The sequence below is a fragment of the Capricornis sumatraensis genome, chromosome 6, assembly GCF_032405125.1.
Source record: "Capricornis sumatraensis isolate serow.1 chromosome 6, serow.2, whole genome shotgun sequence".
Lineage (NCBI taxonomy): Eukaryota > Metazoa > Chordata > Mammalia > Artiodactyla > Bovidae > Capricornis > Capricornis sumatraensis.
In genome coordinates this window covers 67,450,339-67,468,253 of record NC_091074.1, presented here as the reverse complement: position 1 = coordinate 67,468,253, position 17,915 = coordinate 67,450,339, and the positions used below count along the sequence as shown (strand labels likewise).

The window sequence follows — 17,915 nt, the reverse complement described above, 5'->3', positions numbered from 1 at the left end:
ACCATAGTTCAAAAGCATCAATTCTTTGGTGCTCGGCTTTCTTTGTAGTCCAATTCTCACATCCATACATTACTACTGGAAAAATCATAGCCGTGACTAGACGGACTTTTGTTGGCAAAGTAATGTCTCTGCTTTTTCACATGCTGTCTAGGTTGGTCACAACTTTTCTTCCAAGGGGTAAACATCTTTTTATTTCATGGCTGCATTCACCATCGGCAGTGATTTTGGAGCCCCCCAAAATAAAGTCTGACACTGTTTCCACTGTTTCCCCATCTATTTCCCATGAAGTGATGGGACCAGATGCCATGATCTTAGTTTTCTGAAGTGATGGGACCAGATGCCATCATCTTAGTTTTCTGAATATTGAGCTTTAAGCCAACTTTTCCACTCTCCTCATTCACTTTCATCAAGAGGCTCTTTAGTTCTTCTTCACTTTCTGCCATAAGGGTGGTGTCATCTGCATATCTGAGGTTATTGATATTTCTCCCAGCAATCTTGATTCCAGCTTGTGCTTCTTCCATCCCAGCATTTCTCATGATGTACTCTACATATAAGTTAAATAAGCAGGGTAATAATATACAGCTTTGATGTACTCCTTTTCCTATTTGGAACCAGTCCGTTGTTCCATGTCCAGTTCTAACTGTTACTTCCTGGCCTGCATACAGGTTTCTCAAGAGACAGGTCAGGCGGTCTGGTATTCCCATCTCTTTCAGAATTTTCCACAGTTTATTGTGATCCACACAGTCAAAGGCTTTGGCACAGTCAATAAAGCAGAAATAGATGTTTTTCTGGAACTCTCTTGCCTTTTCCATGATCCAGCGGATGTTGGCAATTTGATTTCTGGTTCCTCTGCCTTTTCTAAATCCAGCTTGAACATCTGGAAGTTCACGTATTGCTGAAGCCTGGCTTGGAGAATTTTGAGCATTACTTTACTAGCGTGTGAGATGAGTGCAATTGTGCAGTAGTTTGAACATTCTTTGGCATTGCCTTGCTTTGGGATTGGAATGAAAACTGACCTTTTCCAGTCCTGTGGCCACTGCTGAGTTTTCCAAATTTGCTGGCATATTGAGTGCAGCACTTTCACAGCATCATCTTTTAGGATTTGAAATAATTCAACTGGAATTCCATCACCTCCACTAGCTTTGTTCACAATAATGCTTCCTAAGGCCCATTTGACTTCACATTCCAGGATGTCTGGTTCTAGGTGAGTGATCACACCATTGTGATTATCTGGGTCATGAAGATCTTTTTTGTACAGTTCTTCTGTGTATTCTTGCCACCTCTTCTTGATATCTTCTGCTTCTGTTAGGTCCATACCATTTCTGTCCTTTATTGAGCCCATCTTTGCATGAAATGTTCCCTTGGTATTTCTAATTTTCTTGAAGAGACCTCAGGTCTTTCCCATTCTATTGTTTTCCTCTATTTCTTTGCACTGATCACTGAGGAAGGCTTTCTTATCTCTCGTTACTATTCTTTGAAACTCTGCATTCAAATGGGTATATCTTTCATTTTCTCCTTTGCTTTTGGTTTCTCTTCTTTTCACAGCTATATGCAAGGCCTCCTCAGACAGCCATTTTGCTTTTTTGCATTTCTTTTTCTTGGGGATGGTCTTGATCCCTGTCTTCTGTTCATCACAGGATCTCATTTAGGGTTTAATTCTAAACTCCTAGGTACACTGAACAGATTCATTCATAAATTGAAGCTTCATAGTCAAGACACTTGCCAAAAGTTTTCCATGGTAGAAAAAAAGAATTCAAACTTAAAGCCAACTCTAAACCCCATGCTTTACAAACTTTTATCCTTCTGCCTCTCCCCCTCAGTGTCATGCCCACCAATCTTCCACCCTAACATGACCTACAAGGCCCTATCTCCCTTGTCTTGACCTGTTTTCCCTCCCTCTCTGCATGCCAGTTGTAGCTGCCTTCTTTCAGCTCCTCCTCCTCACCACAAAGCCTTTTGCGCATATTATTTCTTCTGCCTAGAATATTTTTCTTCCCTTGTCTCACTAAGGCTTCCTCTTCTTCCAGATCTCAGTTCAACCTTAACTTCATTAGGTAATCCTTCTCTGACTTGAGTAGGAAACTTTTCTGAGCACATGGTCTCATAACATTCTCTCCTTTATAGCACAAATCATGGCTGTATTTTTTTTTCTAGATGTAATTTTACATTAACTTGTATCATTTTTATTTACTTAATGTCTAGCTCCCTCACTAGTCCATATAACTTCTAAGAAGGCAAGGGATTTTTAAAAATCACAATTCTGCCCCAAGTATGTGGCATAATAAGGTACTGAAATAATGAATGAATGAATCCTTTAGCACTCCTCGAGCTTGCTAAATCATCTCAACCGCCCCACCTTCAGCTAATAATCTTGCATTCTACTTTACATAGAAATCAGTTATTTTCTCTACTTACCCCCCAACTCGTCTTGACATCTTATAGATCCCTTTCATCTGAGTTCCAAACATTCAAATTTCCTTACTCTTAAGACCACTCTCAACGCTTCTCTTCTTTTGCCATACCCATAGGCATGCAGCATCTTAGTTTCTTGATTGGACCAGGGATCAAACTGTGCCCCCTGGCAGTGGAAGCACTGGAAGCACAGTGTCTTAACCACTGGGCTGCCACCCTTCTCTTCATTGCAAAACTTCTGAATAAGTAGCCTACACCTCCTGATTCCATTTATTCCCTTCCCTGATACTCTTCAACCATGTTGATATGATGCTTACTCTCACACTGCTTGCGTACATGTGTGCATGCTAAGTTGCTTCAGTCATGTCTGACTCTTTACGACCCCACAGACTGTAGCCGACCAGGCTCCTCTGTTCACAGGATTCTCCAGGCAAGAATACTGAAATGGGTTGCCATGCCCTCCTCCTGGGAATCTTCCGGACCCAGGGGTGGAACCTGCATCTCTTAGGTCTCCTGCAGTTAGCAGGCAGGTTCTTTACCACTGGCGCCACATGGGAAGCCCACTCTCACACTACCTCTAAGGAAACTGTTCTCGTTTTCAAATTCAATGACCTTGTTTTTCTTTATCCTCAACCAGTATCATTCATCTCGATCATCTGATCATTCCCTCTTGAAACTGCTTCTAGTCTTGGCTTCAGATACTGACACAGCACCTCCCTTTTCCTACAGTTTTGACCACACCTATGAGTTTTTCTACCCAACCCTTTAGGTACAGCATTAGCTCATTTTTCTCCTCTTTTATCCTCCATACACAATTTCACTCAAGCTAATGATTTTACTACCAAATACCTACAACTCCAAAATTTATCTCTAACACAGGCTTCTCTACTAAGCTATGGCCCTACATGTTTACGTACCATTTTGAAGGGTCACCTGCAACAAGACTAATACTTCTAAACTCAACATATTTTACATGAAACTTATCTTACAGACACCATGAACTCAACTGAACCTAACAAGTTTCTTTCCTCAACTGAGAAGTCTAGGATGACTTCTTGACTTAGATAAACAGATGTCACAGAGCCAGATGAAGATGATTAACACTATTTTTACACTGAAGGAAGTGCTCACTCAATCCTGGGATATTGCTAATCACTTTCACAGTCATCTCAGTGATACTTTGCTATACCTATCTTCACCATCTCTAGTACTACTACCTTATTACAAGCCTTTATCCATCTCTCACTGGACACTCCAAGTGGACCCCATGCTTCCACTGGCTACCCACTCCAGTCCATTCACCACAAACTGGCTGTAAATCGAAGCATCGCTTTTGCTTAGAACCACTCAGTGGCTTCCAATGCTATTTACAGTAACACTGAAACTCTTTGGTATGAACTATAGGACCTCATATGACTTAGCCTCTGCCTACCTCTCTATATACCACTCTTCTAGTAACCCCTTCTTTTTCACCTTCCCCTCAAATATCTGCTTCCAATTCACTTTGCCTGAAAAACTTACCTCAGGTCTCTGATGGTTCCTTCTCCTCATTCAGGTCTCAGCTCCCATGTTAACTCGTCAATGAGGCCTTCCTTGAAAATCCTACTTCAATTAGCTGTCACTCAGCTCACTCTCAATCTCTTTATCCTACTTTCTTATCTTCACTGTATTTATGATTACCTGAAATCATATTACTTTTAAATAATATTTTATTGAGGTATGATTGATATTTGTACATTTTAATGTATATGACTTGAATCTTACAGTATCTTTTAAAATTTTTTTTAATTATTAAAGTATGTATGATAACACATTTACAGGTGACTTGGAAAATACAGAAGAATATTACATATAGTTCCATTGCATATTACAATTATTTTTAAGTACAAAAATTAAGATTTTTAGTTGAAGTTTCAATATCAAACTCAAAACTAACAGAATAAAGATACAGAGAAGTAGGATATAGTAGACCTGAAAAGCACTGTGAACCAATTCAACATAATTAAAATTTATACAATTTTCACACAACAGCAGGATATAAATTCTATTCAACGTTCCCACAGACGAGAAACTAGGAGACACTGGAACATATCCAGGGACATCAAACAAGGTGCAAAAATGTCATGGTCTAAACATATCAAAATCATACAGAGCCTATTCTCTTGTCACTGTGGAATTACAGTAGAATCAATATCAAAAGATATTTGAAAATAATCCACATGTTTTTAAGTGCAATGTGACATTTACCAAGAGATATCTTCAACTTAGCCATTGAAAGCCTAAGTAAAATTAGACTGAAAAAAAACCACAGGGGTGACGGCAGAGAAGAAAGCATTTAAATGAGAAGTTAATATTAAAGACACTTTAAATAAAATCCCACACATTTGGAAATTAAATGTCCACTTTTAGATGAGGGGTATAACTAAGAAGCCATAACAAGGAAAATTAGAAAATATTTGTAATAGAACAAAAATGAAAACAGAATTTACCAGAATTCGTTGCAGCTGCTCAATGCAGTCAAATACAATGTGGAGTCTTAAATAAGGTACAAAAACAAATAATGGACACTAGCATAAAATTTTGTGAAATTTGAACAAAATCTGTACTTTAGTTAAAATACTGTATCACGTGTTAATTTCTTGTTTTTTTTTTAACAACATATTGTATATGTTGTTAAACATATAGTATAGTATTTCTCTATATAGAGAAATATAGTGGAATCAAAATGTCATAAATTTTTTCAGCTAGGCAAAAATTCATAAATTTTCTAAAATGTATATATTATACATACTATACATATGCATACATAAGCTTTTGTATGATGCTTGTTAAAGGCTTAAGAAAGTACAACAAAAAAAAGAGGCAGAGAAATTGGAAAACATAAACTAAATGATATGGGAGCACTAAATATGAAATTTTAAAAATGAAACAAACTAGATAAAAGATGATCATATAGTCCAGATGTTTTTAAACATGGGTGCTCATTAGAAACACATCTGGAGCTTTGGAGAAGAAGAGCAGTACCTGGGGATTTGCATTTTTCAAAAAATTACAAGGTAATTCTATTACACATCTGGATTTTAAAAACTGCTTTTCTATTAAATGGTAGTTTTAGTAATATAGAATTCTATGATTTCCTGTTGACCAATCATGATACAATGGTATTAAATATATAATCGCTAAGAAATTATTAAATTTAATATTAAATTTATTAAAATTAATTATTAAATAATCAGTATTAAAACCATGATCAAAATAGTAAAAAATGTTTATGTTTTCACAATCAATAGCCAGACAAAAAAATAGAAGATAATTATAGTTGCAAACCACAATGAAAACATGATATAAAATAATATAACAATATAAAATAATTACATACAATTTGAGGGGTCAAGTAGAGTGATGTGATAAGTGGAAGTGCATACATGCACATGTTCTCAATCTGCCCAGGCAGTCTATTTGGTTGGTGCATTTAATCCATTTACAGTTAAGGTAATTACCGATATGTATGATCCTATTACTATTTTCCTAATTGTTTCTGGTTTATTTGGTGTAGATTTTTCCCCTCTCTTGTGTCTCCTGCCTAAAGAAATTCCTTTAAAATTTGTTGTAAAGCTGGTTTGGTGGTGCTGAACTCTCTCAACTTTTGCTTGTCTGGAAAGCTTTTGATTTCTCCATCAAATCTGAATGAGAGTCTTGCTGGGTAGAGTACTCTTTGTTGTAGGTTATTCCCTTTCATCACTTTAAATATATTATGCCCTTCCCTTCTGGCTTGTAGTTTCTGTTGACAAATCAGCTGATAACCTTATGGTAGTTCCCTTGTGTGTTATCTGTCATTTTTCCCTTGTTGCTTTTAATATTTTGTCTTTAATTTTCGTCATTTTGATTACTATGTGTATCAGTGTTCCTCCTTGGGTTTATCCTGCCTGAGGCTCTCTGCTTCCTGGACTCATTTGACTATTTTCATTCCCATGTTAGGTATACATATACGTTAGTTGCTCAGTCATGTCCAACTCTGCAACCCCATGAACTGTAGCCTGCCAGGCTCCTCTGTCCATGGAATTCTCCAGGCAAGAATACTGGAGTGGGTGGCCATTTCCTTCTCCAGGGGATCTTCCCAACCCAGGGACTGAACCCATGTCTCCGCATTGCAGGCAGATTCTTTACCATGTAGGGTAAGTTTTCAGCTATTATTTCTTCAAATATTTTCTTGGGTCCTCTCTCTCTCGCTCTCTCTCCTCCTTCTGGGACTCCTATAATGTGAATGTAGGTACATTTAATGTTGTCCCAGAGGTCTCTTAGGTTGTCTTCATTTTTTTTTTTCATTCTTTTTTTATGTAGTCTGCTCTGCAGCAGTTATTTCCACCATTCTGTCCTCCAGGTCATTTATCTGTTCTTCTGCATCAGTTATTCTGCTATTGATTCCTTCTAATGTATTGTTCAGAAAACTAAGATCATGGCATCCGGTCCCATCACTTCATGGCAGATAGATGGGGAAACAGTAGAAACAGTGTCGGACTTTATTCTGGGGGGCTCCAAAATCACTGCAGATGGTGACTGTAGCCATGAAATTAAAAGACGCTTACTCCTTGGAAGGAAAGTTATGACCAACCTAGACAGCATATTGAAAAGCAGAGATATTACTTTGCCAACAAAGTAATGGTCTGGTCAAGCGTATGGTTTTTCCAGTGGTCATGTATGGATGTGAGAGTTGGACTGTGAAGAAAGCTGAGCGCCGAAGAATTGATGCTTCTGAACTATGGTGTTGGAGAAGACTCTTGAGTGTCCCTTGGACTGCAAGGAGATCCAATCAGTCCATTCTAAAGGAGATCAGTCCTGGGTGTTCATTGGAGAGACTGATGTTGAAGCTGAAACTCCAATATTTTGGCCACCTCATGCGAAGAGTTGACTCATTGGAAAAGACCCTGATGCTTCGAGGGATTGGGGGCAGGAGCAGAAGGGGATGACAGAGGATGAGATGGCTAGATGGCATCACTGACTCGATGGACATGAGTTTGAGTGAAGTCCGGGAGTTGGTGATGGACAGGGAGGCCTGGCGTGCTGTGATCCATGGGGTTGCAAAGAGTCAGACATGATTGAGTGACTGAACTGATCTGAATGTATTGTTCCTCTCTGTTTGTTCTTTAATCCTTCTAGGTCTTTGGTAAACATTTATTGCATCTTCTCAATCTTTGCCTTCATTCTTTATCCAAGATCCTGAATCATCTTCACTAGCATTATGAATTATTTTTTTGGAAGGTTGCCTATCTCCACTTCATTTGGTTGTTTCCCTGGGGTTTTATCTTGTCCCTTCGTCTGGAACAAAAACCCCCTACTTTTTCATCCTGGTTAACTTTCTGTGGTGTGATTTTTGGTTCCAGCCATTGTGGGACTGTGGTTCTTCTTGCTTCTTATGTCTTCTCTCTGATGGAGAAGGCTAAGAGGCTTGTATAAGCTTCCTGATCAGAGAAACTGGTGGTGGGAAAAACTGGGTCTCGCTCTGGTGGGCAGGGCTATGCTCAGTAAAACTATAATCCAGTTACCTGCTGATGGGTGGGGTTGCACCCTCCCTGTTAGTTGTCTGGTCTGAGTGACCCAGCCCTGGGGTCTACTGAGCTCCATAGTAGGGTTAGTGGTAACCTCCAAAAGGACTTAATGCCAAGGGGCCCCTTCCAGTACAAGCTGCTGCCAGTATCCCATCCTCATGGCAAGCCACTGCTAACACACACCTCCACAGGAGACCCTCCAACACTAGCAGGTAGTTCTGATTCCGTTTCCTGTGGGGTCACTGCTCCTTTTCCCTGGGTCTTGGAGTGCACAAGATTTTGTTTGTGCCCTCCAAGAGTGGAGTCTCTGTTTCCCCCCATCCTGTGGGAAGTCCTATAATCAAACCCATAGGCCTTCAAGGTCAGATTCCTTGGGGATTTCTGGTCCCTTTGCTGGATCCTCAGGTTGGGAAGCCTGACATGAGGCTCAGAAACTTCACAACAGTGGGAGAACATCTTTGGTATTACCGTGCTCCAGATTGTGGGTCACCTTCTCAAGGGGTATGAGATTTGATATCATGTTTACACCCCTCCTATCACCTTGTTGCAGCTTCTTTTGTCTTTGGACATGGGGTATCTTTCTTTGGTGGCCTCCAGTATCCTCTTGTCAATGGTTGCTCAACAGCTAGTTGTGATTTTGGTGCTCCTGCAGGCGGAGATGAGCACACATCCTTCTACTCCTCCATCTTGAACTGAGTTCACAGTACTTTTTAATGTTGGCAGTATCTTTTAGGTATGATCCATTTTCCAGCCCTGATGTTTCTATTTTTATTAGAATTTGGATTTAATTAACCTTTAACTTGTTAATCCTTTATATTGTATTGTTTATTTTATATCTTTTTTTTTCCCCTCTGGCCACACTGCATGGCATTTGGGAGCTTAGTTCCCCAACAAGGAATTAAACCCATGCCACATCCCCTGCATTGAAAGTGCAGAGTCTCAACCACTAGACTTCCAGGGAAGTTCCTGAAATCATATTCTTTACTTGTGTATCTACCTTTAATAGGAGCTTCATAAATAGTTTGAATAGATGTGTAAATTTTAAAGATGTAGAAATTAAGGTTAAGTAACATGTAAGGATATACAACATATACAACATAAGTGGTGGAGCTGATATATTCACTAACTCAGTTCAGTTCAGTTCAGTCGCTCAGTCGTGTCCGACTCTTTGCGACCCCATGAATCGCAGCACGCCAGGTCTCCCTGTCCATCACCAACTCCCAGAGTTCACTCAGACTCGCGTCCATCGAGCCAGTGATGCCATCCAGCCATCTCATCCTCTGTCATCCCCTTCTTCTCCTGCCCTCAATCCCTCCCAGCATCAAAGTCTTTTCCAATGAGTCAACTCTCTAACTCAGATCTGCCTAAAACCAAAACTTTTAATATCTACCCCATATCACACTAGTAAAGCATAGTAAGAGTAAAAGCAAGAAAGACACACTGGAGAGCATCATCAGATAGTCAGATGATGAAGTTTGAAATTATAAAAGCAGAGCACCATTCCAAGGAGTGACATAACTCTAGGATGTGATCATAGGTATGGATGGCTGAAATGAGGTAGACAGAGATATCTGTATCACTCACCATCCTCTCCTTGCCAAGCAGATTTTCTGTATCCATTTGCAGATAAAGGCTCTACAAATTTGGCTCATAACTAACAGAAACATCAGTGAGCTAGCCCTTTGAATCATCTCTGTCCCACTCTGAATCACATATAAAAGCAATTACCTTCCCACTGTCCAGTCCCTTAGCTGCTAGGTGAATCTTCCTCATTCACAGCCCTCTAGCCTCTTCTCAATACCACTTATAGTAAAACACTATGAAAATTATTAAGGCAAACAGCTGCAAGAGAAAATTAATAGCCTAACACAGTCCACAGGCCTATCTGTTCTCCAGTCCCAAAAAAGTACTAAGAACTAAATGCATAGAAAGAAGTAATAGAAAAAAAGATTTTTCTTTCTGGAAATATGTACTTTCTTGTGATTAAGAATTTATTTTTCCTGTTTTCTATAATTGCTTAGGAGGAAACAATTTGTATACATACACCCTAGCATGAAATTTCTCTTGTCATATTTTGACCACATATTTGATCACTATGGGGTTCACTGCACACACCAAAAAGGAAGCCTTGATGACTTTTTCCTTTGATGTCAGGGCCTCTCTCAAATAGTTGCTTTTGGAGATTACACCTGAGAATTTATTTTTACTAAAGAAGACAAATGGAAGAATGAGACAATTTCCTTTATAAGGCTGAACACAAAATTCTACCAATACCTACATTTTTCTTTTCTTTCTCAGTAATCACAGAAAGATCACAACAAAGGAGGAAATACAAAGCTGGTTGCCTGATCTTCCTCATCAGGAGCAGCTACACCTAAGTATTCTATACAAAAGGAAATAAGTTATTTTTATATAGCCCTAAGAAAATGGATCTCACCGCCCTTCTCTGACAGTTCAAATCTTATCAAAATATGTGGTCCTCCAACAGTGACCAATTAGTTGCTGTTATTTTCAATATGACGAAGTCATAGATATAAACATAGCTGATGTACTTCAACCTTGTGGGTTTTATCCTTATTGATGATGCAAATTGCCCATCTTTGGCCATTAGGAGCTTCTCACTGTTAATATCTTGATATGTATCTTTTCAGCCTTTTCCCCCCTACAGTTACCTACCGTTTGACCTTTCTCCTTATCCCCTTTTTCATTGAGCTCCATGTTCACATGCATTTTCTCATGTCAGTAATTTCTTTTAAAACTTTTCATCTATAAATAATTAGTGACTTAGTGAGTGAAGTCGCTCAGTCGTATCCAACTCTTTGCGACCCCATGGACTGTAGACCACCAGGCTCCTCCGTCCATGGGATTCTCCAGGCAAGAATACTGGAGTGGGTTGCCATTTCCTTCTCCAGGGGATCTTCCTGATCCAGGGATCGAACCCAGGTCTCCCACATTGCAGGCAGACACTTTAACCTCTCAGCCACCAGGGAAGCCCCAAAAATAATTTCAGACTTACAAAAAAGTTGCAAAAATAAAAATATGTAACTTCTCTCTTTAGAAAAATGATATTCCTTTTTAAAGGTATGTAATGCCACTAAGTTCAGGGCTAAGCTATTATCTTTGTTCAGCATGATAAATAAGAATTCAATATTTCTTTCAAAAAAATGAGAGCCACAAATTTCAGTCTTAAATGTGAGGCATCAATTTGAGCATAATGGTCAGGTCATTTAAAAAAAAAAAAAGACATTACCAAGCCTATAGGATTTACATGCAAAAAGTATGTATTAATTCCTATGAAATGGTTTGATAACCTGGCCAAATTTCCTTTTTTTTTTTCTTTTTGATGAATATCAGAAATACACTTACTAGGAGGGTAAACTGGTAGATCTTAGAAGACTGTTTTACATTATCAACTTATAGTTGAACATAACAAGTATTTTGATCCCACATATATATACACACACCCATCAGAAATACATACGAATGTAAGACCAAAAGACACAACATACAGAAACATTTGGAGTGGCATTATAAAATCACAGTCCAAGACAGAAAAAGAAATATATCCAGCAAAGGTAAATAAACTGCGGCATATTCATATACTGAGCTGCTACACAGCAATATAAATAAACTACTGCAAAATGCATCAAGTGGAAGCATCTGATAAGCATAAGATTAAGCAGAAGAAGCATTCCCCCAAAAAGTATTGTATAATTCCATTTATGAGAAGTCCAATATGTCAATAATACATCAATTCTTAAAAGCTCAAAAACAGGCAAACTATATTATATTTTGCTGTGAGCCTAAAACTGCTCTTTAAAAATAAAGTTTATTTTAAAAAAATAAATAAGTGAAGTTTAATAGTTACCAAAAAAAAATACTAAACTATTTTGTAGCGTTGGAATAGTATAACATTACCTTTGGGGGAAATGGGAGGAAGTACTGACTGAAAGGAAGAGTACGTGGGCTTCTGGGGTGTTAGTAGTATTCTATTTCTTGACCAAGGTGGTGATCACATGAGTGTGTTCACTTGGTGATAATTCAGTGAGTCATATACTTAAAGACTTGTTTACTTTAATATACATATAAATCAAAAAATTTTTAATATATAAATATTGACTCTTTTCTGAACTTTATTAAAGACAGTCCACTATAATGTATGTATAGAACACCCCAACTTAAAGAATAGTGCTTTATTTAAAAGTTAGAAAAAATAGTGTAGTATTTCCCCACTCTAGCAGGAACTTAATTTATTCTACTTATCCCAACTCAGACTTAATAATCCTAATGGATTCTGAGTTTATCTAAGAAAGGAGATATTAACATTTAAGACCTATGTAGATTGCTTGGACTCTTATCTACAGATATGCATCATAAACAGGCATAAAAAAGGTACTCTACAAATATTTACGAATGATACACATCCCAAACTTTAAACAAATTCACATAGCAAAGTCTGAAATACCTTGCACTGGTAAAACAGGATCAACACTCAGCCTGCTGGCCTAAAGAGTGCAACATCTAGAAACCTAACCTCCAAAAACTAAAAAAATTACAGAATGTACTGCTTATAAGGAAGAACACAATTGTGACAACTCTCTTTGGCAGAGGAAATTGGTCCTTTTCCCCTTCCCTGCTGCCTGGCTCAAATAAGGCATAATCAACTTCCTACAGCCACAGCTAAGCAAAAGGAACCCAGCAGCAACTCTGTTCATGAGGGCAGAAACTACTTTACTTGATGTGATGAAAACCCAGCAGCAAGGAGTTAGCTGAGGCAGATGACAATGTTGCAGAAATAAGATGAGAAGAAACCGCTGACCAACCTGTTCTTATACCTGAAAACTCTAAAATCATTATTATTCCTACTTTTCAGAGGGATAATAAATCAAAATATATCTCTGGAGTCTTCTCAGGCTAGAATTAACCCACAATCAACAGGTGTCCTGAGTGTCCATCAGAGTCTACCTTCTAAGAATTTCCCAGTAGTATCTGTTCAGTTAGTTAGATGACTGATATGTGCTTATAAAATATAAGTTTTTCTAAGGGCAAGTCACAACATACATCGACTTGATATAGTTCTCATTACTAGTGATATTGGTTTGTTCTGTTTTAAAAACACAAGTAATAAATATTCAGTATCTTTGGTGGCTCAGACAGTAAAGAATCTGCCTGCAGTGCAGGAGACTCAGGTTCGATCCCTGGGTTGGAAACATCCCCGGGAAATGGTAATGACAAACCACTCCAGTATTCTTGCCTGGAGAATTCCATGGACAAAGGAGCCTGGCGGGCTTCAGTCCATAGAGTTGCAAAGAGTTGGACACAACTGAGCGACTAACACACAGAAAATAAATTTTTAAATAATCAAAGAAGATAAACAAGTATGTGAAAATCACAGGTCAAACTTAAAAGAGCTGAGGTCTTCAGGATTTTGGTAAACATAAAGTTTTACCCACTCTGGTAAAGGACCTGCTTCTAATAGAGGATTGCTGATATGAGAGCTCCTGAGGTACCTGCTTTGCTAATGGGTCCAGGTAAGTATAATTATTATGCCAAGAGAACAGCAATGAGCAAATCACACAGAAAAGACAGATGGAAAGCTGACTGGTGATCTCCAAAAATAATAAAACTATCTATAGCGATGTTCATTGTGGCATTGTTTATAACAGCAAAATTATATTGTTTATAAAGGCAAAATTTATAATAGCAAAAAAAATTCTGATCGTTCATCAATATGAAACTGGTTAACTTACATATGCTCATAAAATGAAACGGTACTCCACAGCCATTAAAAGGAACAATTTAAACTCACAAAAGCTAATAGGAAAATAAATCATTAAGCTTTTTAAAAAGTTAAATATACCTCCAATTGTAGAATCTATATACTTAAATGTAATGAAAATTTCCAAGATGGATAAGAAAGAGTAAACAGTAGTTACCTCTGGGGAGTAAGAATAGGGAATGAAGACAGGAGAACTTTGTCCTTTCACGTCACATCCTAAACTGAATTTCTTATCATACATATATATCACCTCTATAATAAAAACAATGAAAGCAATGAACAAAAAACTTAACGATGCTGAGCAAGTGATAGGACCATGATGATTTTTAGTTTCCTTTTTACACTTTTCTGGATTTTCTCAATTTTCTGTGATTAACAGTATGTTAGCATATATTGCTTCTTATACCCCCAAAACTTTTTTTGTTTTAGATTTTTTAATAAGTATGGTCACTTTTAGTTGAAATTAGGGAGAAAAATCCAGAGCTCCGTTATAAGCACTATAGCAATTACAAAGAAATATGGAAAGACTCAATTCTCAAAGTGCTTATTTATTTGGAGAAAACAGTCATGAACATCAAGACATCAAAAGTTAAAGAAAATCCTTGATTTAGTTTACTGGAGTTGTTTAGGTGGTACAGGCTCCTATGGAAGCAAAAGATACCAGTATTGTGAGGAAAGCTGTGCCAGATACTTGAAGAAAGACTTAAGTGAATTATATAAAAGAATTTTTTTTTCAAAATTCAAGTCTAATATCCTACTCAACGTTGAAATTCCTTTTACCACTCATTCAATCTCTGCTTAAGTATCCTATGTTAAAAATTCTCATAAGTAGTCCATTCCATTTGTTAACAACTCTGTAAGTTCTTTCTTATGTTAAAAGCTAAAATGTCTCCTATCATTTTCAACACTGGCTGACTTGTCCTAGTTCTCTCTGAGCAACAGTTTAGACAATTTTCATTTACTATTATGATCCTTCTGCAAGAATAAAACCTCCCAATTCCTCAAATGGTTTTTACACCCTTCGTTATTCTAATTATTCTCCTCTGAACAAACTAATTTCTCAGTTTGCCTCTTAGAATCAAATACCCTAATTGAACACAGAATTCCAGAACTGATCTGACCAGTGCTTTTATCTCCCTAGGCTGGGTCACCATGAACACAGAGCAAGAGTAGTTGCTAGGCAGTATACAATTCATCACCAAATCAGCAGCACTATTCATATCATAAGTAATTCATGTTTTAAGGAATTTGAAGCATTAAAAGAGAAAGATCACTGCGGAGTGAGGCACTGAGGACATTTTCAACAACAAAAGTAGACTATAAGCTAGGAAAGGAAGAACACACTTTCAACAAGCAGAAAACAGAATGCTGCCATGGTGCGAATGAACAAAGCTAGTGCTGAGCAAAATAACTGTGTAAGGATGGGCAAGAACATAGGGCCAAAAGGCCTAGAGTCATACTACTGAGAACCCTTAACCTCCAGGGGATAAGGCATGATTAAAGGGTTTAAACCAAGAAATTGATTTCTTGATTGAGATATTTGGAATGATTAAATCAATATCAGTTTGTCAAATTCAACATCAGATTAAATACTGTTTGAATTTTTTTTTTCTAAATTGAGTTATGGTTAATTCACAGTGTTGTATTAGTTACAAGTATACAGCAAAGTGACTCAGTGTTAACATATATTGTGCATTATTTTTCAGATTCTTTTCAATTACAGAGAGAAAGAGCATAGTTAGCTAAACAGAATTCCTTGAAAATGAAAGCTGCCTAATATTAGAACAAACTGAAAGCAGCAGCTCCTTCTCTGAAGCATCAATTCAATTAAAGAGGAATTTCTGGTTTAATAGTGCTCCTGGCTGAAGAATCTTTCATAAGGGATAGTTCTGTAATACAGTGTGGCAGTAGAGAATTAAAACTGTCCAAGGGACACTGCAAACCCCAACCTCTCCCAAATCCTGCTACTCAACAGCAGGGATCTAAAGGAATAAATAGATTCCCAGCTGCTGAGAGAAAATGTCTTACTAAAAGCAAAGCAAAATTCTCATTAATGAAAAATCAACCATGGAAGAAAATTTCTGTGTGTCTCATAATCCCTAGAAATAACCAAATCCATTTTGGGTTAATACAGATTTAACAAAACAGTGGGAGAGAACAGAGGAAAGCAGTTTCATTTGCCAGAAGCTGGGGGAAACACTTAATAGAGATCACAACCAACAATGCTTCTAATCCACAGAATCAAAAGAAACATGAACTCTATCCAATGAAAGGTGCTGGGAAAAGGTTCTCATAGATAAATTCCCTCACTCACAACCCGAGCCACCTTATCCCACCTTGTTCAACACGATTACGATAGGCTGTAACTTGAATTTCCCAAGATCAAATTCAATAGGTAATCCAAACCCTGCTTTTCCTGATCTGATAATCTCTAAAATCACAGTCCCTGCACTCATTCAAAACCAGCCCTGCGCTTCTACTATATCAGGCGCCTAGAACACAAAAACCATTAAGAAACAGCCTCTACCCTCATGAAGCTTAGTCGACACACCTTGCCTCATCTTAAACCCCAAAGCTCTTGAGTTAAAATATCGTCTCAGGTGGGTCAAGCGTCCTCAGTGGAAAAGCAATAAAGGACTTCACCTTTAGTTAGTGTGAGAGAAGTAAATATAAATAAGTAAATCATACTGCTTAAGCTCTGCTCTGAAAGAAGAGAAGCCGACACACCTTTTCAAGTCGAATATGAGCATACAGTTAGCCTGGACTACACAGGAGAAGCAGGGGACAAAGACAAGCAACAGGGGGGTGGAACGCCAATAAATACATTGGAAGGAGGGATATGACAGCTGTACTCCTTCAAAGCACGATTAGAAAGAACCTGCTACTAAGCCGACTGAGATTTTACGGTGCGGCGAGAAGGAAGAAAAGAATAGAGGCTGCCCGCTCTGAATTGACGCCCGCTATCCGTGGTCCCTAGCTCGTCCACTCTCACTAGAGGACAGCTCTAGATATTATTTAATAGGATCTGGGCCTGCCAGCCAACAACACTGTCACATGGCCACCGGAACGGAGAGGTAACAGTCCCTCACAGGAGCGTGAGGAAAAACAAGAGTGGAAAGAACTCAAGATGTTCATAAAGGAGTCAACATAATGGTTCCCCGAGACACGGGCGGGGCGTGAAGTTTGGAAAAGGTGGTAACCCGACGCCCACTGGAAGCTCGTGGAGATCCCTGAGCGACCTCGGTCCCTCCACCCCGTCCGTGCACTCACCGCGCACGCAGAGCAGCGACATGGCCGAGCAGCCGGCGATCCTCCGCCGCGCCCCCGCCCCGCCGCTGCGCCGGGCCGCTCCCTCTTCCCTCTTAGCAGGTGCCGCGGCAGTTCCCGCTGTCGACCCCGCGGGTCTCGCCGCTCCTCATGGTCCCCGTCGCAGGCAGCGTCCCGCCGCTCCGTCTGACCCGCTCCAATCTTCACCGTCTGAGCGGGCTCCCGATAGTGGGGACTACCGGCCGGCAGGCGGGGGGCTGGGCGCGGCACCACGGCGCCATCGCTGGGAGGTAAAGGCGATCGGGACTCCCTCCCTCACTCCACCCGGGATCCCAGCGAGCGCCGGGATGGAGCCAAGCCCTGGCGCCCCGCCTCCCAGCCAATCAACTCACGCCCAGTCCGCCGCCCCGCCCCCGAAGGGCACGTAGGAGGCGGGGTCCCTTTCCGCTTGCCTCAGTAAAAGAATGAAGGCAACTCGGCCCACTAACGAGGCTTAGGGCCGGGAGGGGCGGGCTTCCCCGGCACCTGTGTGAGGCGGGAATTGCCCCTTTGTGCCCCTTTCATGTGGGCGTGGCTTCTACCCAGGAACAGATTCTTTTCATTGAGAATTTCTGTCCGACTTCCTTAAAGAGTCTATCCCTCTGTAACATTAACAAGAAAGTACCACCCTGAAACTACGAGTCGCTAAGTCGTGTCCGACTCTTTTGCGACCCCATGGACTGTAGCTTACCAGGCTCCGCTGTCCATGGGATTTCCTCGGTAAGAATACCGGAGTGGGTTGCCATTTCCTCCTCCAGGGAATCTTCCCCATCCAGGGATTGAACCCTCATCGCCTGTATTGGCAGGCAGATTCTCTACAATGAGTCACCTGGGAAGCTCCAAGTCCTCATTAGCCCTGCTCAAGTTTCTGT

General features: G+C 39.5%; 1 protein-coding gene across 1 annotated transcript in view; it reads right to left on the bottom strand.

Annotated features, from left to right (window-relative positions):
- Nucleotides 1–17,087, bottom strand: part of UNC13B (unc-13 homolog B) — a 215,393-nt gene extending 198,306 nt beyond the window's left edge. The window contains exon 1 of the mRNA XM_068973725.1: nucleotides 17,008–17,087. Coding sequence (XP_068829826.1) covers nucleotides 17,008–17,029 — 22 coding nt within the window. The 5' untranslated portion in view covers nucleotides 17,030–17,087. The remainder of the gene's footprint in view (nucleotides 1–17,007) is intronic.
- Between the last annotated feature and the right edge of the window lie 828 nt (nucleotides 17,088–17,915).